The sequence below is a fragment of the Gymnoscopelus braueri genome (genome assembly GCF_963280865.1).
Source record: "Gymnoscopelus braueri genome assembly, chromosome: 15".
NCBI lineage: Eukaryota > Metazoa > Chordata > Actinopteri > Myctophiformes > Myctophidae > Gymnoscopelus > Gymnoscopelus braueri.
In genome coordinates this window covers 35,482,403-35,504,563 of record NC_137620.1, presented here as the reverse complement: position 1 = coordinate 35,504,563, position 22,161 = coordinate 35,482,403, and the positions used below count along the sequence as shown (strand labels likewise).

Here is a 22,161-nt window from a genome sequence, read left to right as displayed (position 1 = left end):
TATTGGAAATGTGTAATACTCAAGTAAAGTACAAATACCTCAACATTGTACTTAAGTAAATGTACTTAGTTACTTTCCACCACTGCAGACGTTACATCTCAATGTTTCAAGCGAGCGAGGTGCTAGCAGAACGAGTGCCAGTACCGAGCGACGCGATGGCCATGCTGATGACTCAGCGGCATTCCAGTTGCAAACCAATATGGTGGGAACTGGGAATCAATTGTAATCTAAACCAGGGGTCTTCAACGGGGGGTCCTCAGAGTTACTACAGGGGGGCTGCCAAATCTTTGTGTGATAGTATATATTTTTGAGCGGTGTAACCGCTCCTATAAGAGGGTTTAGGACCCATCCGTGGTGAAAGTTTTTCTTTCCGTCACGAAAATGTGTCTTTCGCTGTGACGCCATGCTGTGGAAAACACGGCCATAGGCTAAGCTATGCAGGACGTGCTGTGATTGGCTAGCGAGACACATGATGAAATTAACTTCAAACTTCGCAGACGCGCTGTGATTGGCTAGCGAGACGCATGATGAAATTTATAATAATGTAAAAAATGTAAGCACGTCACTTCGCAGGACGTGCTGTGATTGGCTACCGAGATGCATGATGAAATTAATAACTCATAAATAGCACCGCTCACTTCACACTGGGTGTGATTTTTATTTTATTTCTTTACATTAACCACTTGAACCCTAGCATCCCTATTCTGAGGAGACCTTTAGCCAAAAATTGCAGATCTAAAAGCTCACAACGCCTCGCGCTGCGAGGCGTTGTGAGCTTGTAGATCGGCTATTTTCGGCAAAGAGGTTTGGTGTAGAGGGAAAAAAAGCCAAAGGTCAAGTTTACTAAGTATCAAGGGTCAATACTTAGTAATAGGGTGGTTAACTGTCTGAAAATACGCATTAACATGAATCCAACACTGATGACAGTGCTGTCTAACAAATCTATGAAGCTACTGAAATCTACAGTATGAAAAAGTTTAATTTGCAACACAATTTGTAGAAGGGGGGTCCCTGCTCTCTCTCTCTAAGCTAAGGGGTCCTTGGCCTGAAAAACTTTGAAGACCGCTGATCTAAGCGGCACATAGTATTTCATATAGAATGTATCTTTGAGTTGACGTGGTCTGCATCTGGAAATGCTGATATGCAACACATTTGGGGTTCAGAAACATCAACATTCAAAGTATCAGTGGTTTTGCAGAAACGTAGAATGTAAACTTTTTGGTCTGGCGATGAAGTTGTTTTCTGTTGGCAGGCGCGCACGTGTCCGTCTGTACGACACGTGTTATAGAAGTACAGATTTGTACAGTACAGCCCCCCTGCCCTGCCCTGCCCTGCCCTGTGCACGTGCATTAGGGTCTGCTGTTAAGATGACAACCAGCGAGACAGACAGACAGACAGACACGCGGCCCCCCCTTTGTAATGCATCCCGAACTCCAAGGCCGCCATGTCTGTCAGACGGCCCTGACAGACGGAGGGGTAAACATTCTTAACGCGTCGTGATGAGCAATTATTTGCCCCGAGCCAATTTGGAGAAATGATGGTCGGGGGGGGAGGCAAGGCGGGCCGTCGCAGAGACAGAGGGAACATGAGCTTCAGCTTTGTTCTCGTTCGTGGGGCCTTTCTTCTGTAATGATTTCCTCAAATGCACCGCATCCTCGTGAGCGGGCACGGCAAGACAAAGAACGGTCGTAGCCGAGCAGCCTGATCTCACAGAATTTAGTATACATTGCACGGATCCAGTGCACGTCATGCCGTGCATAGTCGCCTAGAAACCCCGACAATCCGTGCATATGTACGGCGAGTCCCACGGTGGGCGTAACCAGTTGCAACCCGGAAAAACCCGGAAGCAGAGCAGTCCCTACAACAAAATGTACGATTGTGTGCCTATCGGTACGTAACTCAAACGGCGCTGAGTAGGCGCCGTCGCAACGTTCGGGACGGCAACTCGCTCGCTTTAGCTCGCTCGGTGGTCCCTTACGTGGCTCCAGTTCCCTTGAGACTGTGCGCCTCCGAAATGGTTTAGTCACAATCGCGGTAATCTATCAAGAACAGATTCTGCTCTCCGCTTGAATCTGTCGGGGGGGTTCGTCATAACGTGTACGCACTGGCCTACAAGTGGGCGTGCCTTCAGATCAGGAAGCAGGTTTACCCAGCTTTACCCAATCAAATGTAGTGGGCGGGATTTACTGTCTGTGCTCTCGCTTCCCACTGAAAACAAATGGAAACTCATTTAACAATAGCGTCCTCGGAGCAGACAAAACCACGGAAAGATATTCACATTTTAATTTGCTCTTTCATCATAGAAACAAGTGGGCTTATAACCAAAACGATCCATGTTCTCTGGGAGAAGTGGTGTTAGTGTTCCGTGTAGAAATATTGTTAGTGGGAATGAAAACATAGTCGCACCACCGGAAGTGGAGCGCTGAGGCTAGACCAAAAACCCCGGTTTCCTTGCGCACGGGTGCTACGTTTGAGCTCCTCCCAGAGCCAAGTGAAAGAGTAAAAAACAGCAGAGGGCGCTGTTTTTCCTTTTTATTTGGCGATGGGTTCACAGATTTCAATGGCGGAGATGCGAGGCGGCTATGCACGGATTTTCGGGTTTTCCAGTCGTCTATGCACGGAATGACCACTGCAATGTATACCAAGTCGTGTGAGATCAGGTTGAGCCGAGTGGGTATATAGAGAGGCCATCTGGTAATCAGAAGGTCACCGGTTCGATCCCCCTCGGCCCGGCCCATGTCGAAGTGTCCCTGAGCAAGCCCTCTGCTGGGTGAATACAGTAAAGTTATTTCCCCCCCTTTGGGGATGACACAATTCTTTCATTATTTATTTTAACAACTTCATCCCCTATATGCTTCATTGACCGGAGTCCCCCAGGGTTCCATGCTCCCCCCCCCCCCCCCCTCTACGCAAAACGTTCGCCTGTAATGACATGCCCAGAAGTGGGACTCCGCCAGGGGTTCGTTCGCGGCGGTTAAGAAAACAGCGGTATAGCTTAGCCATAATTAGGTCATATAACACGGGTAGTATTAGCTATTTGCAACAGTAAAAGCGGTTTCTGTGGCTTACAATCCCCCCCCACCCCCCCCCCCCCCCCCCCAGCAACAGAAAAGAGGGTTTTCAATATGTACTTGGCCTCCCTTTCTGAAAGCAAAGTCACGGCCGTGTCAAAAAGAGATGCTTCAAGCTTTAACCCATTGATACCTGGAACGCATCTGTGTCACTTTAGATGTCTTTGGCTATTCAAAAATAGCAGATATACAAGCTCATAGCGCGGCACCGAGTGCCGCGCTACGAGCTTGTAGATCTGCTATTTTTGAAAAATCGTGAATTATTTTTTTTAATTTTTTTTTCTGAATTTTTTTTAGGATTTAGAAACTTTTTAGACGCGGCCTCAGGTCTTAATGGGTTAATACTAGATTACAGCCTGCGTCCCCCAGTGTGTCCCTTTACGATGTTCATGTGGAAAGCTTGCTCTTCGGGGCACGGCCGCAGCAACAAAAACATGGCAGCATGAGTCTGCAGAGATGTTTGTTATCCCATTTAGACCGGGGGAAGAATCTGTGTCATTTTTTAGATTCCTTTGGCTACTCAAAAATAGCAGATATACAAGCTCATAGCCCGGCACCGCTATGAGCTTGTAGATCTGCTATTTTTGAAAAATTGTCTAAAATTGTCAAATCTTTGAACATATATATATTTTTAAGCGATTTCTTTTTTAACTCAAATATTTGCTCCAGGGGATTCTACAAAATGTTTTCTAAATCCTAACAGTTTTTTTTATGTTGCTATAGTGGTTCAGAAACTTTTTTCATGTCAAGGACCACCCAAAATGATATGTATTTGGCCGCGGACCCCCATCTCAAAATATTTTGTTCCAGGGACCCCTCCCAGAAGCAAAAATGTGATGTTCACAAATGTTCTCTTTGAAAAATATACATATTCGAAGATTTGTGCACATTTTCAAGATTTATCCAAAAAAATAGCAGATCTACAAGCTCGTAGCTGTGAGCTTGTATATACAGTATGCTATTTTTCGCGTTCCCGGTCTTAATGGGTTAAACTAGTGGGAGGGCAGAGTGCATTTCATCAGCCCTCATGATGAGCTTTTACAATGTACATCTAATGAGGACATGATAATAGGTTCCAGTCAGCTGTACTGTTCTCCTCTCTCTCTCTCTCTCTCTCTCTCTCTCTCCGCTCCAAGGGAAATGCTTTGTACTGCCTAAGCTCGCTCGCCCTGCTTCAAATCGTTGTTGTCGGGCAGAAACCTTGTATCTCCATAATTCAACTTTTCATGTTTTTCTTTTCATAATATTGAAAATATTCCAGATCCACAGCGCGTTGCATTGCGACCAGTGGTGTAAAGTAACTAAGTACATTTACTCAAGTACTGTACAATTTTGAGGTACTTTCACTTTACTGGAGTATTTCCAATTGTCTATACTTTTACTTCTACTCCACTACATCTCAGAAGCAAATATTGCACTTTTACTCCACTACAATTATTTTAAAACTTAGTCACTCGTTACTTTGCAGATATACATTATTACGTTATAAAACATACATTAACCACTTTAGCCCTATTTTATATCTAGGCTATTTGAAAATAGCAGATCTACAAGCTCACAACGCGTCGCGAGCTTGTAGATCTGCTATTTTCAAACATTTTAGTACTTTTACTTTTGGTACTTTAAGTACATTTTGATACCAATACTTTTGTACTTTTACTCAAGTACATGTTGAATTCCAGACTTTTACTTGTAACAGAGTACTTTCTACATTGCAGTATTGATACTTTTACTTAAGTAAAACATTTGAGTACTTTTCCCACCAGCGATAGCGACACATTGTGAGCTTGTAGCTGTGATATATATACGTTTGCTATTTTTTAAAACATCTTGAAGGTGAAAGTGAAAGTGTTTACGTGTGTCTATGGGTTTTATATACCGTATACTGTATATTGAACCAAAGAAAAGTACTAACAAGAGCTTGTGACTAAATAATAACTACAGTATATTGGATCCACTGGACATTTATTCCATGTCCTGGAAACGAATGTTTTTTGGACATACGTGGTTTCCACCAGACAGTAAGGATAATATGTCATGTTGCACTAGCCTCTCCTTCACTCTTGCACACGCTCTCTCCTCCCTCTCTAAACCCACAGCTCCGTCTCGGGCCCTAAAATAACACCCTGACCCACTGCAGAGGAGTTGTAGAACGCCTTTAACCCATTAAAGCCGGGAACGCATCTGTGTGTAACCACTTTAACCATTATTTTATACTTTGGGCTATTTCAAAAACAGCAGATCTACAAGCTCTTAGGGCGGCTAAGAGCTTGTAGATCTGCTATTTTCCTTTTTTTTAATCGTGAACATTTGTGCAAATCTTTGAATGTATGTATACTTTTGAAGCGAACATTTTTAACTCAAATCTTTACTTCTGGGGGGGGTCCCTGGAACAACATTTTGGGGGGGGTCCTTGACATGAAAAAAGTTTGAGAACCACTGATATTATAGCAACATAATTTATTTTTTTAAAAACGTATGATTTAGAAGACATTTGTAGAATCCCCCAGAAGCAAAGATTTGAGTTAAAAATGTTTGCTTTAAAAAATATATATTCAAAGATTTGAAAACATTTTTCACGATTTTTCTAAAATAGCAGATCTACAAGCTCATAGCGCGGCACTCGGTGCCGCACTACGAGCTTGTAGATCTGCTATTTTTGAATAGCCCAAACTAATCTTAAAATGACACACAGATGCGTTCCCGGTCTTAAAGGGTTAATCAGTCCCTCCGCAAATTTGCGGTCTTGTGATCACACAAATTTTGACGCAGATTCGACCGATCCCCCCCCCCCCTCCGCTGCCACAAATCGTTGAGTACTTGCAATCTGACCCTGAGAGCCTGGATCTCCCGGCAACGTTTCCGCATTATAAAATGATCAAATTTGAAGGAACGCTCCAGGCAAGGAGCCAGTACCGCCGAGCTGAGCTGGTGGTGTTATGAGCCGTGGTTCCAATGAAACGCTATGTAAACAAACGTACTTCCTCTGCAGTTCTCCCCTTGCAGGTTTATACTGTGAAGAGAACGAGACGGGTTGTTAAGACAGCAGAGAGCAGAACATGGACGTTTATGCTGGAGCACAACAGCAGTGAGCTGATTTGCTGCTTTCTTTCTGTGAGGCCACTTAACCACTTAAACCCTGTACACTTAGTTGACCAGGATCCCTCAGGGCTCTATACTTGGCCCGCTCCTTTTTTATGGCATGGCGAGCCATCTAGAAGAGTGTGTGTGTGTGTGTCTGTTGGGGCTAAATCTTGCAAACCACTCGACTCCCAGCATATGTTTCATGTTTTACACTTTCTTTCTTTTTTTTCTCCACGATTTTGTAACCCATTTTTTCACCCAGTGCCAACTGTCTAAGTAATCCTGGGCGCTACACTCCCTCTGCCAGCCTAGGGAGAGCCTAGAGCCGAGCTCATGCCTCCTTCAATGAATGAGAGCTAGCAAGCCGCCTCTTATCACCTGACATGAGGGGAGTTTCCCTGGTTTAGACGTAGCGTGTGAAAGGAGGAACACGTTATTCCAACCAGTTCCTTTCCCCTCCATCAGGCGCCCCAGCTGACCAGGGGGAGGCAGTATAGAGACCAGGATTACTGCATGTTTTTTGTGAGGGTACCTACCCTAGGAGACACGGGGGGAACATGTTTAAAAAAATAGTTAATTTCACTTTTTATAACTTCTATTTCACACTGGAAGTCAATGGAGAGCAAAATAAAGCACAAAAGCCACATGACATCACTGTGTCAATATGACGTCACCAACATGACGTCTGATATACACATGGAAGAGGCCACCATTACACCAGTGTTGATTTTGATTTAGTTTTAGTCATAGTCTTTTGAATAAAATTCTATTTAGTTTTTGTCATATTTCAGTCATCTGAATTTTTTTTGTTTTTGTTTAGTTTTAGTCGACTAAATATCATAAGATGAAAGTCGACTAAAACTACAGTTCATTTAGTCGACTAAAATGTATTTTGGCGGTGCCTTGATGGCGTCGCAATGGCTGATTTGACATTTGGTTGCATGCTGAAAATAGCCGATCTACAAGCTCACAGCGTGTTGCAGAGCGACACGTTGTGAGCTTGTATAGATCTGCTATTTTCAGAGCGCAACACCCAACTGCAACCAAACATAAAATGACTTATCTTTTAGTCCTACTGGATCTCTTCTCCAATCGTCCCTCCCTATAACATTTTAGTCTAGCTTTTAATTGTTGACGAAATTGTCAATATATTTAGTCTTAGTTTTAGTCATCATAGCTTAGTTTTATTTCGTTTTTATTTTGTTTTCGTCAGTGAAGAAATGTAGTCAACAAACATTTTTCCCCTGAATATTCACCTTTGAATCCTGCTTTCATTGAGACTCGAGAAATATTTTTCTCTTTTTTTTTTTTTTTCCCTAGCTAGCGCTCCTCTCTCCTGTTTTTCTCCAATAGATGCTACTTTGCGATGCAGATAATATGTTGGTTAGCGGTTACTTGTCTGGTTGTTGTTGTTGTTTTCATTATTTAAATTATTTTTTCTTGACCACAAAGGTTATTTAGGAACGTTTAGACAGATGCTAGGGTCATTGTTTACCTGGTATCCTATAGCTACTTTGTTTGGCACTACATTGTTCTCTCTGCATTTACCTTGTTGTTTGTGGACTAGAGGTCACGCGTACTCCGCTTTCTCTGATCTCGCACAAGTCGCTCTGAATAAAATGCCCAAATCTGCTAAATGCCTCCTAAAGTGTACATTGTATCTACTGACTCAAGAAATACTTTCCACTGCTATTTGTGTATTGTATAAGAACTGACCACTAACCAGTGGTGTAAAGTAACTAAGTACATTTACTCAAGTACAATTTTGAGGTATTTTTTGCTTTACTGGAGTATATCCAATTTTCAGTACTTTTACTTCTACTCCACTACATCTCAGAGGCAAATATTGTACTTTTACTCCACTACAATTATTTGAAAACTTTAGTTACTAATTATTATTACAAAACATACATTAACCACTTCAGCGCTATATACATTTCGCCCATTTGAAAATAGCCGATCTACGCATTGTGTAGATCTGCTTGTAGATCTGCTATTTTCAAAAGATTTGTATACATTTTATACATAATGAAAACTGGAAATGGGACATTCTGCATAATGAGTGCATTCTACTTTTGGTACTTTAAGTACATTTTTATACCAATACTTTTGTACTTTTACTCAAGTAAATTTAGAATTCCAGACTTTTACTTGTAACAGAGTATTTGAGTACTTTTTCCACTACTGCTGACCACTAACTAATGGCGAAAGCTCTCCTTGTGTCTCGTCCACAGATTCATCATGATTTATGATGTTCACACCCCACCAACACCCCCCATTCTGCCCAGCTCTCAGGGGAGACACTCCCCAGAGGAGAGAATCCCCCTCTCGAGGAAAGAGAGACCCCTGGGAAATCTTCTGTGAGTGTTTGGTTCTCTGTCTGCTACCTGTGTTCATGCTAATGGGCAGAGCGCGAGCCAAGACAGATGTTCGGGTCCGATGCCGATCCTGAGTTTGGAGAGTCCTAGACCACCGATTATTACTGATGTTTTGTTTTGAATAATAATAATCTTTAAATGAATTTGAAAAGCATTTTAATTCAAGTTTCTATATTGAGAACATTTAACTTATCAGCAAACAAATAATTAAGACACATTGTAAATGTGATCCTGTAGATTTTACATTCAAAAATATGAATAATAATAATAATGTTTAATTAAAGATGTTGACTATAATTACATGCCCAAAATAAGGGCCCTACCAGACCCGCTCGAGTGACTTCCTGACCCTCAAGGTTCCATTTACTCATACAGAGCTAGGCAAGGCAGCATTCTCTGTTAGTGCTCCATCTGCTTGGAATGAGCTAAGTCCCTAAAAATCAGATCACTGCCTTCCTTGGGTCAATTAAATAATGGTTTCCAACACTTTTGTTCCAGACTGTAACTGTTTTAATTAATTTCCGGCCCATCTGTTTTAGTTCTTTGAATATGTTTGAGTATTCTCTATCTTATTCATATATTTAATATTGATGTAATATACATGTATATTCCTGTTGATTACGACGTTCTGTATCTCGGCTACATTGAAAATGAGGGCCTGCCCTTCAACTGTACCGAGTTGAAATAAAGGTTATGATGAGGGGCTGTCAGGTTTAAAGTGGTTAAAAATCATGACACATCCGCTGCATAATTGCCAATACCAATGTTATCCAAAAAGTCAAGTAATGGCTGATATTATCGACCAAACCAATAATAGCCTCTACTACTAATAGCCTCTAGTACTACTAGCCTCTAGTACTACTAGGCCCCATGGCCTGGTGTCTCCAAGGATGCTCCATCATCCCTAACAAGCCCAGACACTGCTTCAGTCCTAGCCTCTGCTCTGTGAACCTCAAGAGCCCCCAATCATGCATGCTATACTTCATCCACCACAGATCAGAGCCCGATGGGGGTCTCTCCTCTCTCCTCACCTACTGGCTCTGAGGGTGAGGAGAGCACAGGTCCCTCGCAGGCCTCAGGAGGACCTTGTCACGCCTGGAACGGCAGGTCTGCTGTGTGAGTCTCTGGGAGGCTATAGAAATGAGCTATACAGCTCAGGGTCACCCTCAGACCTGCCCAGGCAGCTTGGGGTTCTAGGCTGCAGTGGCTTGCTACTAGAGAGACCCTGTCTGCTCTGTTTGGGGGTCCCCGACCCTGTCTGCTCTGGTGGGGGTCCCCGGCCGCGTGACCGCGTGCACCGCCGCATGCCGGTGTCTCAGAGAGCAAAGACAACGTCGAGACAAGAGGGGAAGAAGAAGAGGAGGAGGAGGAGTCAGAGGCCACAGGTGAAGAGTGGGAAGCGAAGGGAGAGAAAGGGCAGACGATGAAGTGAGAGAGAGAGGCGGCGGGCCTGGTGACAGAGGAGGAGAGGAGGGGGAAGAATGGAGAGAAAAGACAGAGAGAGGGAGGGAAAATATAGAGATTTGATATTCGTTTTATCAGACACGCCCCTTCCTATACAAACTCATTGTAACGTACATTTTTAACCATGTTAGATTAATCAGAAACACCCGTCCTTGTAGGAGACTGATATTGTCCTAATACGTGAGGAGACCGTGTTTTTTCAAATAATGTTTTCAAATAATTTTTTTTTTCCCAATTGTTTTTTCAAAAAAAAAAATCAATTTTTTTTTTCAAATGTTTTTTTCAAATAATGTTTTCAAATAATTTTTTTTAATTTTTTTAAACATTTGTTTTGGAAAATGAAAAAAATAAACACAATAAAAAATAAAATAAAAAAGTAATCAAAAACACACAGCCCCCTCACGTATTAGGAGAGCAGGATGAGTCTGAGTTTGAAGTTATAATGGGTTTGTATACGGGGCGAGGCGTGTCCGATAAAATGAATATCAAATATCTAAAATCTGTCTGGAGGGCTCACAAAAGCCTGAGTAGACGATAAAATGACCCAAAATGTTTTTGAAAGTGAAATATCCCTTTAATGGGTTAAGAGAGAAACTCTTGCATCTCCCTCGCCAGTCATGCAGTGGCGGTGGCAGGGGGGGGCGGCCATTATGGAGGAAGACGTCTGCTCAAAGGTGACCTTCGTCACCCCCTCCCCTCATAGCCCCCCGATCAATCCCTGCTGGACAAGTCGGCCATGTGGCAGCATCTGCGTCCCTGAGGGTGCACCACTCCCCTTCCGGGGGGACCCAAGGCTAGCGCCCATGGCGCCGGGGGGCTGCTGACGCGGCAGAGGGGGGCTATGGCTCGAGAGGGGCCGGGCTGGGTCTAGTATATGGACGGAGCATCGTGCCTTCTGCCAGGCTCTGTTGGAGCCAGTCCAGGGTCCACAGGGAGAACTCGGGAACCGCAGAAGAACTTGCGGGCTTCTTCTTATCTTATTATCTTAGTTTTATTGTTGTTATTATTAGGGATGCACCGAATGGGAAATTATTGGCCGAAACCGAATACCGAATATAGGAAACAGTTGGCCGAATAACCGAATATGATTATTTAAAAAAATATATATATATATATTTTTTTTAAACCCTTTTTTGTACCATTGCTGTCATGGCTGTGCCTCTGTTGTAGAGCTGCATGATTATGGCAAAACTTATAATCACTATGGGTCCATATCGAGATCAGTTATAAAATATACATACATTCGGTCGAATAGATTATAAGGCCGAATACGAATAAGCTTTTTTGGCCATATTCAGCCGAATATATTCGGTAGCCGAATATTCGGTGCATCCCTAGTTATTATTATGTTAGATGTTGCACAGTCTTTGCAGATCTCGCACACTTGCATTTCGCTGCTTGAGTAGTGACAAATAAACCTCCTTGATTCTTGACAAGTCCACTTAAAAAATAGCAAATATAGCAGATCCACAAGCTGTAGACGTGCTATTTTCATATTCACATATGGTCATATGGTCATATGAACATATGAGCAGTTGAGGTTTTGGCGTGGTGTCAGATGCAGGCAGAAACATGAATCACAGATGGAAGTTATGTACTGTGATATTTGGTGAATTAAATTTAATGGAGGTTGGTCTGGGTTAGGTAAGCTTTATACCAGATCCATTTTAAGTCATTTTCACCCTTGTAGAGGGGATATAAGAGGGATGAAAAAAAAGAATTGCATTCATACAATCCCAAATCCCTATCCCAAAATGTTGATGTCCTCAAAAGTATAGTAATGCTCAGTGGTGTAAGGTAACTAAGTACATGTACTCGAGTACTGTACATTAGTACAGTTTTGAGGTACTTTTACTTTACTGGGGTATTTCCAATTTTCTATACGTTATACTTCTACTCCACTACATCTCAGAGACAAATATTGTACTTTTACTCCACTACAATTATTTGAAAACTTACTAGTTACTTTGTAGATATTGATTATTATTACAAAACATACATTAACCACTTCAGCCCTATTTAAACTTTGGCTATTAGCCTATCTACAAGCTCACAATTGATGCGACGCATTGTGAGCTTGTAGATCTGCTATTTTCAAAAGATTTAATTTATTTTTAGACATTATGATGATAACTTGTGAAACGGGACATTCTGCATAATGAGTACTTTTAACTTTTGGTACTTTAAGTATATTTTGATACTTCTGTACTACTTCACCCATTTAGACCTGAGGCCAATTCTAAAAACGCCTTCTAAATCCTGACCTAAGTTTTCTGAAAAACTTCAAATATTTATAAAAAAATTACAACAAATGTATGTTGCTATATACTGTACATAGCAACAAGAACCCCAAAAGGGGTTCCCATCCTGAAAGGTATAGTTACAAATAGGGGTTCCCGCCCAACATGGGTTAAAGTACTTTCTCCACCACTGGTAACACTACAAACGTGCGCGTACCTTCAAGCTGAGCGTGCAGGTGATGTTGGCCGTCGGCATGGTGACGGCGGCGCTCGTCGGCGTGCTCTTGTCCAGCCAGGTGCTGATGAGCTCCGGGCTGAGCAGCTTGTCCAGCCTGGACAGACCCTCCACGAGGAAGGGCAACAGCAGCACCACGCTGGCCTGGCCCCCCCACAGCCCCAGCTCCAGCACCTGCACCATGTTCTCCATGTCCTCGTAGTGACGGTACACACCTGGACCACACGGGGACACAAAATGGAAGATTTTAGAACAGGGGTCTTTAACGTTTTTCAGGCCAAGGGGGGCAAATGGAAAAGGAGATCAAACAAGAGAAAAGGAAAAAAAGAAGAAAAAAAAATCACACCCTGTGTGAAGTGGGCGGTGTCTTGCTAGCTAATCACAATACTGAATGGAGTCAACCAATCATGTACAAAAAATAAATACATTTATTGAAACACTCTTTATGATGGAAGAAACCATAACTTAAAAGAAACAAATTTATGTTTTTTTTTAAGTTATGGTTTCTTATATAGGGCTATGCACATGTGTCATGTGACACTGGCCAATCACAGTCCTGAATAGACTGTGATTGGCCAATCACGGTGCAGGGTTTGTTGTACAAATATCCAAACCTCACTTGTACATTTTTGGCCAATCACAGCGCAGGATTTGTTGTACAAATATCCAAACCTCACTTATAGGGGCGGTTTCACCGCCCAAAAATAGACAAATATGTAGCAGGGGGCCCGCCCTGCTACATCTCTCATATGTTGGTATAAAAATTGTGTTAAAATCTTTTCATAGATCCCCTGATCGCCTCATAGACTTGTTTGACAGCACTAGGGTTAGTGATGTTAAAGTTAAAGGGACACTTCACCCAAAAAAAAACTTTGTTTCAATGGATTAGTCACCCCATGGAGACTTGAATTCATGGATATTTTTTTAGTTTTTTGTCTCATTCCTAAGACAATAATTTGATGACCGGCAGCGGTTCCGGTAGGAGACATGTCTCTTACCGGAACCGCTGCCTACCGGTCCGCTGGTCATCAAATTATTGTCTTGGGAATGAGACAAAAACTAAAAAATATCCATGAATTCAAGTCTCCAAGTGTCCCTTTAATGTTTTTTACACATGATCTTTTCAATTAATAAGTTGGATTCAAGTTAATTCAGACATTTAACCGCTTAAATCATTAAAACATATGGTAAACTTAATATTTTGGCTCTGTACTTGGTCTTCTCTTTTTTTCCCCTCTACACAAAATCTTGTGGCCGAAATTAGCCATCTCACAACGTGTCGCAACGTGACACATTGTGAGAGGCCTTGTCTGTTTGGAAATAGTTTGGAAATGTTGGGAAAACATGCCTGTGTGTTCTCAATGCGATATCAATCCAACTTTAGATATTTTTGAAAACGTTTTTTTTTTTAATCTAAAATTGCAGATCTACAAGCTCACATAATCTGCTCTTTTTATCATTCGTCTTACGAGAAGTATATAGGGCTTAAGTGGTTAACATGTCTGAAAAACACAAGTGTGTGTGTGTGCGTGCACATGTAGGGGGTCTCAGCATCGTCAGACATAAGCAGCGGGGGGGCTCCACAGGGGGGAAAAAATCACACCAGTGTGAAGAGAGTGGTGCCTTTCATGAGTTCATTTCGTTAGTTACTTTTTACAGACTTTGATGACTTCAAAGTATTTTTACTAATTTTAAGTACTTTAAAATGTTTTTATTGATTTTTACGTGTTTTTACTCATTTTAACATCTTTTAAGTATTTTTACTCATGTAAAGTATTTTTACTCATTTAAAGTATTTTTACTCAGTTTAGGAACTTTAAAGTATCTTTACTAATATTTAAGTATTTTTACTCATTTTAAGTATTTTTACTCATTAAGTATTTTTACTCAAAAGTATGTGTTGTGTGTGAGTGTGTGTGTGCGTGTGTGTGTATGTAACTGGTTGAATCTTTGTGTTGCAATCAGCCGCAGCTGTTGAGGCTGTGCTCAAACATACAGAGAGGCTGTGCTCATACACACAGACAGACACACAGACAGACACACAGACACACAGACAGACACACACCAGGACAAAGTCACTCCTTGGAGTGGCTAGCACCACTCAAAAAGGTTGGGAAGTGGGGACCATTGCATTACAGGATAAATGGGGAGATTTTGGATCAGACAATTACAGGCCGGTGTGAATTCCCGGTTCGAGGCGATTATCTGCCCAGATGATCCTGTAGTGTGAGGAGGGGTTTTGTAGATCCGATCTTACACCTCCAGATCTGCTCACAGACGCATCGGGGCGGCCCTGATTACTATCAAACATTCTTGATGCATATCTGGGACGGTCGCATGCGACCTAAGAGAGAGATAAGTCTTCGCGAGCGAGGTGTGACGCGGAGAGACGCTTACTGGGACACGTCTGAAACGCGTTAACCCTTTGAGACCTGAAGCCGATTCTACATGTCTCCTAAATCTCAACAGTTTTCTGAAAAACGTATGTTTCTATATCAGTGGTGCTCAATCTTTTTCATGTCAAGGACCCCCAAAATTATATGTATTTGGCCGCAGACCCCCATCAAAATATTTTGTTCCAGGGACCCCCAGAAGCAAAGATTTGAGTTAAAAATGTTCGCTTTAAAAATATATTATGTTCAAAGATTTGCACACATTTTCATGATTTTTCAAAAATAGCAGATATACAAGCTCGTAGCGCGGCACTCGGTGCCGCGCTATGAGCTTGTAGATCTGCTATTTTTGAATAGCCTAAAGTGTAAAATAATGCTTTTTAGCTCAAATTACACAGTTCTAGGTATTAATGGGTTAAGGTGGAGCATTGTCTAGAGTTGAAACGGATCAGAAGCGGCTACTTAGACGCCTAGTGCAATTGAGGCGTAGTCTCGCGTAGCCAGACAACTATTCCACAATCTCCGAATGCTATATAGAGTCTGGAACTACACCTCCCGAAATTCAGGGAGGTGTAGTTCACGAAAATATATTTTAAAATATCTTTACTTTTTCTTTTTTTTCTCATTTCTGCTTAGCATCAAGCTATATATGCTTAGATGATTTTGATTTATATTAGGATAAATCTGCGCGACTGTACAGACGAAACGGAAGTGGGGAGGAGTCTTTCACATCCGCTTCATATTTTAAATCATGATCAGAGCTTCAGAGACTCAGACTGTATGACCGGAAACATTTGAAAATTGTGGGCGGCAAAAGTCTGGCCACGCAAGACTAACTGAAGCCGTATCCATGTGCAAAAAAAACAACAACAAAAAAAAAAACTGTTGGACATGTGCGTTGGACAGATGAGATGGAGGAAACGCATGGCGATTCATAGTTCTGCACACGGCACGCTAATCTTCAATATCCTGTAGTGTTCAGTGATGCAGAATTATTGTTAATATCTTTCATTTGTATTTATTTATTTGCTTTCCCGAGAGTTTGATTGACGTCTGGCTTCAATTTAACCCTTCAAGACCGGGAACGCGTCATGTGTCATTTTTAGATTTCTTTGGGCTATTAAAAAATTAGCAGATCTACAAGCTCATGGCGCTGCACTCGGTGCCGCGCTATGAGCTTGTAGATCTGCTATTTTCGAAAAATCGTGAACATGTGCAAATCTTTGAATATATATTTTTTTAAAGCGAACATTTACAACTCAAATCTCTGCTTTTCTGGGGGTCTTAAAGGGTTAAGCGAGATAAGGTTTGTGTAGGACAAGATTGACATGAAGCATGAACATGATGGAATAGCATCTGCTGTGAATTCCCACGGCTCCCTCGACTGCTGTGACAGCACAAACACACACAGTGCACCTCGCCCTGACTGCAGGGCAATGCACACATTAACCCATTAAGACCAGGATCTTAATCTGTGTCAAAAATAGCAGATCTACAAGCTCTATAGCTACGAGCTTGTAGATCTGCTATTTCGTCTAAATCGTGAAAATTTGAGCAAATCTTTGAATATATATATTTAAAGCAAACATTTGTAACTCAAATCTTTGCTTCTGGGGGGGGGATACTACAAATGTCTTCTAAATCCTAAGGGTTAGGGTTAGGGTTAGGGTTAACCAGCAAGATTTGAGTTACAAATGTTCCCTTTAAAAATATATATATATTCAAATATTTGCACTGAATGATCAAGATTTTTCAAAAATAGCAGATCTACAAGCTCATAGCGCGGCACTCGGTGCCGCGCTATGAGCTTGTATATCTGCTGTTTTTGAATAGCCAAATAAAAAATAAAATAAATGACACAGATGCGTTCCCGGTCTAAAAGGGTTAAATATGAAAACCTATTAATAAATAAGTCAGAGGCCACACATTGATGAATAATAATAAGACGGCACATGTTTAAGTCATTTCAAACCTGGATTCCTGCCGTATGGTAGATGGTGTTATTCAGTGGTGGAGTAAGTAACCAAGTACATCTACTCAAATACTCTACATGAATTTTTGTAATTTTGAATAATTCATACTGTAAGTATCATTTTGAGGTAATTTTACTTTACTTGAGTATTCCAATGTATTACACTTTACATTTCTACTCCACTACATCTCCAGGCAAATATTGCACCTTTTACTCCACTACAATTATTTGACAGCTTTAGTTACTTGCAGATTTTGATTATTGATGCAAAACATAAATTAAGTGATACAAGATTATGTATTATTATAGGTTATACTTCCCAGCAGCACTTAGTCATTATAATCAGCCCCACCTTTAACCAGCTATAACTTTGAAGTCAAGTGATTAACACATTGATGCATTAATAATAATATAAATAGTCAATAATATGATTGTGAAATAGACCATTCTGTAAAATTAATAAGTTGGGTACTGTACTGTATGTATATTTTGATGCCAATACCTTTGTACTAACATTTTCAATACCTGACTTTTATATGTAACAGAATATTTCTACATTGTGATATTGCTACGTTTACTTTTACAACTTAAAACCATATACCGGAGTCAACTAGACCCCTGTGTTCACTCTATACTTCATACTGTATCCTTGCTTAAAATAGCAGATCTACAAGCTCATGATGCGCTGTGAGCTTGTAGATCTGCTGTTTACTAGTACTTCTCCCACAACCCGTGGCATTAATCATACTGCACCTACCTGCCCTGTGCATTACGGGAACTTTGGTGTATTTCTTCCCCAGGAAGGTGCGTTTATCTCCGTGGTCCACGCTGAACTCTCTCCCCCACAGCCCTGAATAGAAAGACAGGCAGACAGACAGGCAGACAGACAGACAGACACAAGAGGTCAGAGCCGGTTTAAATACTGGATGCTTCGCATGGATGGGCCCTTAGAAAAATATTGAAATACGCAAAAGGTACGTGCGGGGGCGGGAGGACACCCCGGCTTCAACCCGGCGGGCGCTCATTCATGAAGGCGAGGGGCCGCGCTGTGTGCCGCGCGCATCCCACACCGACACCGACTCATCAAACATTGATATACAGAGAGAGAGCATTGAAAAAAATACCTATATTGCTCTCCATAAAACCTGTGTGTGTGGAGGGTTATACGGAGACGGTTATGAGGTCCGTGAGGGTCACACCTCCTCATTCACCGGTGTGCCCTCCCTGGTGCGCTCAGTGACACCCCCCCAACCCCCCTGACTGCTGCCCGATGGAGGGGGACAGGAGATGAGCGGAATTGGTGAGGCGGTAATAACCTGCCTTCCTATACTGTCTGCCAGACACCCCCGTGGCCAGTTCAATAGAGCCGGAGCGAGGAGACACTGGATGGAGTGACCAGGTCAATCGGGGTAAAGAAATAGATAATAGAACTATGGCTGGGCCTGGGCAATATGGAAGAAATCAAATATCACAATATGTTTGACAATATTTTCTCTTTTTCATTTTCAAAAACTTCCAAAAAAGTATTACACTTTCAACATTAAATTCATATAAGTGGTCCTCAATGATAAGTGATGAGTATAAATTGGTAAATATCTGTCTACCCGCTGTGTTTCAAAGGTGGACTGTAGTGTAGACAGTTACGAAATCACCTGACAACATCTGTGTTATTTTTCTCCAAATAAGATTTTTTTCCCCCCTAAGCAACAACAAAGGCTTCTATTTCACTAAGATAAATTTCCAGCAAGAGAAAGGCTGTAGTTTCTAGTAGTTTAGAATCCTCATCAATGATGTCACTGGTAGGCAGGTTTCTGAACTGTCCACAGCCCATCAAAGAGACCGATGAGAGTGTCAGTAGACAGAAATGGTGCCGTCTTATAATGAGCAATAGTGAGGAGTACCAATTATATGACGATATGGTTGAAAAAGGGCGCAGTGCTCCTTTAAGCGATTAAAACCAGAAAACGACAACACTTATGCGGTATCATGTTACGATATTAAAAAAATCCCAGACAATATCTAGTCTCATATCACGAAATGGATATAATATCCATATATTATTGACCAGCCCTAGCATGAATCTGACACCTGATAGTGAGCCTGATGTAAGCCGGGCTCACCTCGCCTCACCTCACCTCGGAGCACGGCCAATCACGGCACGCGGCGGATGGAATAGAGCGTCGCAGTTCCCGCCCACTTCCTGTTTTTTTTGGTGCCGGAAGAAAAAACTCAATGCATTTTTCCATTGACATTTCCAAAAATATTTATATCTATTAATTTAAGCCTCGAATCAAGCCATAACGAGATGACATGAATCATGACCATAAAACGTTTTTTTCTGTGATTTTATTTTATTTTATATTTAATTATATGATATACTATATTTAATAAATACCCTTTGTTTTGCCGTTTTCAAAAAAAAAAAATCACAGAATCAAACGTTTATGGTCATGATTCATGTCATGTCATGATGGCTTGATTCGAGGCTTAAATTAATAGATATAAATATTTTTGGAAATGTCAATGGAAAAATGCATTGAGTTTTTTCTTCCGGCACCAAAAAAAACAGGAAGTGGGCGGGAACTGCGACGCTCTATGGAATTTGCTCTTCCAAAGACAAGGCAAACACCAGCCACAGGCACCCGTCTCCACTTACACAAACTCTGGAGGAGTGAGAAACGGGATACGACTTTCATTCTCTATTTTTTAAAACCACAACAGCAAACAGCCAATGGGTTACCTGGGTGGCATTATTCGTCCGCTATGCAGTAACATGTGGGGAAAATGAGTAAAAGAACCGGGGTTACATACGTAACCTCCAGTTCTCCCTGCATGTTTTGTATGTGTCCAAAAAAACACCACGATGAGGTGATACCTGGCAGAAGCACACTAGTACCTGGGCCAGCATTCAAAGCAGGCGATGCGTGGTGATTTGGGGGGGGCGTGTGAGGGCTGTGTGGGCCGCGGTTGTCTAGACAAGCGCGGCGTGTGCTTCCTGGCCGAGCAGTGCTGCGTTATCTCCCAGCGCCTCCTGGCCACAGCCCTAGCAGAGGAGGAGGTCCGGTCCATATACTTGAAAACCACCAACCCATTAACCCATTAAGACCGGGAACACGTCTGTGTGACCACTTTAACCAATATTTTGTACTTTGGGCTATTCAAAAATAGCAGATATACAAGCTCATAGCGCGGCACCGAGTGCCGCGCTATGAGCTTGTAGATCTGCTATTTTTTTGAAAAATCTTGAACATTTGTGCAAATATTTGAATATAGATCCTTCTTTAAGCGAACTCAAATCTTTGCTTCTGGGGGGTCCCTGGAACAACATATTTTGAGATGTGGGTCCACGGCCAAATACAGTACATGTAATTTTGGGGGTCCTTGACATGAAAAAAGAACCACTGATATTATGAGTTTTTTTCAAAAAAGGGTTAGGATTTAGAAGACATTTGTAGAATCCCCCAGAAGCAAAGTTTTTAGTTACAAATGTTCACTTTAAATATATATACATATTCAAAGATTTGCACACATTTTCAAAATGTTTCAATAATAGCATATCTACAAGCTCATAGTGCCGCACTATGAGCTTGTAGATATGCTATTATTGAATAGCCAAATAACTCTTAAAATGACACAGATGCGTTCCCGGTCTTAATGGGTTAATATCCAATCCCTCCCGACAATAAACAATGAGACAATTGCAATCTCGGAGAAAGAAAGAAACCCGATTCGCATTCTCCCGGCCCGTATACAGTACGCCAAGACATCGGGAATACATAATACGAAAAGAACAAGAGAGAGAATCAATGAGGCCGACCGCGCCGCTCTCCTCCCTCATCAACTTTTGATTACAAGTGGTTTGTGGTATTTTAGAAGCCGTTATTAGAGGTTAACCCATTGAGACCTGAAGCCGATTCTACATGTCTCCTAAATCTCAACAGTATTCTGAAAAACGTATGTTTCTGTATCAGTGGTGCTCAAACTTTTTCATGTCAAGGACCCCCAAAATGATATGTATTTGGCCGCGGACCCCCATCAAAATATTTTGTTCCAGGGACCCCTAGAAGCAAAGAATAGAGTTAAAAATGTTCGCTTTAAAAATATTTATATTCAAATATTTTCACACATTTTCACGATTTTTCAAAAATAGCAGATCTACAAGTTCATAGCGCGGCACTCGGTGCCGCGCTATGAGCTTGTATATCTGCTATTTTTGAATAGCCAAAGTGTACAATTATGCTTTTTAGCTCAAATCTAAAAATGACACAGTTCCAGGTCTTAAAGGGTTAAATATGTGGGGACTTGTTGTTTCCCCTCGTGTGCACGTTTTTCTCGGCTTTTATTTTATTGTATTTTTTCCCCCCTCCCTTTTCTGGGAGATCCTATTTTTCTCCATTTCCACTGTTTGTTTGTCTAGAAACGGAGCACAGAGCCTGAATTAATTAACAAGTATGGACTGGAACTCCCAAGGTAGGCCTCCCTCTCTCCCCCCTTTCTCTCTCTCCTCCTCGCTCAACCCCTCTGCCTCACCCCTTCTCTCTGTCATTCTCCATCTTCCTGTCTTTCTCCCTCTCCGTCTCTCTCAGTGGTCTAACCCCATGCTTTCTTCACTCCGCTCACACATGCTTTTACGCCAGTCTCCATCGCTTTGTCCGCCAAACCCACCCAGAAGTCTCCGTCTCATCACATTTCCTCTGGCTCAACAACAGACCTCTCCTCTCCATTCTGTTTCCTTTACATTACTCCCCGCAACACTGATTTCCTGTCCACTAATTCTCTCCCCCTCCCTCCCTCCCTCCCCTCTCTCCCTCTCCCCCTCTCCCTCTCGGAGTCATGCATAGAGCCAAGGGAGTGGGGGAGGGCGACAGCAAAGAGCTCGCCCCTCCCACCCCTTGTTTCTCTTCAATAATTAACTAGAAGGAGCAAGAGGGACGCAAACAAACAAACAAACAAAAGAAAAAACATTAGAGGAAGCAGATGCCTTTTCCACGCCAAAAGAATTCCCCCGCCGTTGTCGTTCAGTGAGACCCGTTGCATCATCAGCGTGCCGAGTATTGCCTCAGGACCCCTCACGGAATCAAAGACAAACTCAAACGCAGAGGAAGGAAAAAAAAGTTACCGCAACGACAGACACACAAACGATCGACTACATTTAACCCATTAAGACCTGAGGCCGATTCTACAAAATATCTTCTAAATCCTAACAGCTTTTTGAAAAAACCTGTTTCTATATCAGTGGTTCTCAAACTTAATCATGTCAAGGACCCCCAAAATTATATGTATTTGGCCGCGGACCCCCATCAAAAAATATTTTGTTCCAGGGA

At 41.9% G+C, this 22,161-nt stretch overlaps 1 protein-coding gene across 1 annotated transcript in view; it reads right to left on the bottom strand.

The window, feature by feature from the left end:
- Window positions 1-22,161, bottom strand: part of serpinh2 (serine (or cysteine) peptidase inhibitor, clade H, member 2) — a 48,190-nt gene that overhangs the window by 18,611 nt on the left and 7,418 nt on the right. The window contains exons 3-4 of the mRNA XM_080451192.1: window positions 17,595-17,687; window positions 12,455-12,687 (exon numbers count right to left, since the gene is read on the bottom strand). Coding sequence (XP_080307318.1) covers window positions 12,455-12,687; window positions 17,595-17,687 — 326 coding nt within the window. The remainder of the gene's footprint in view (window positions 1-12,454; window positions 12,688-17,594; window positions 17,688-22,161) is intronic.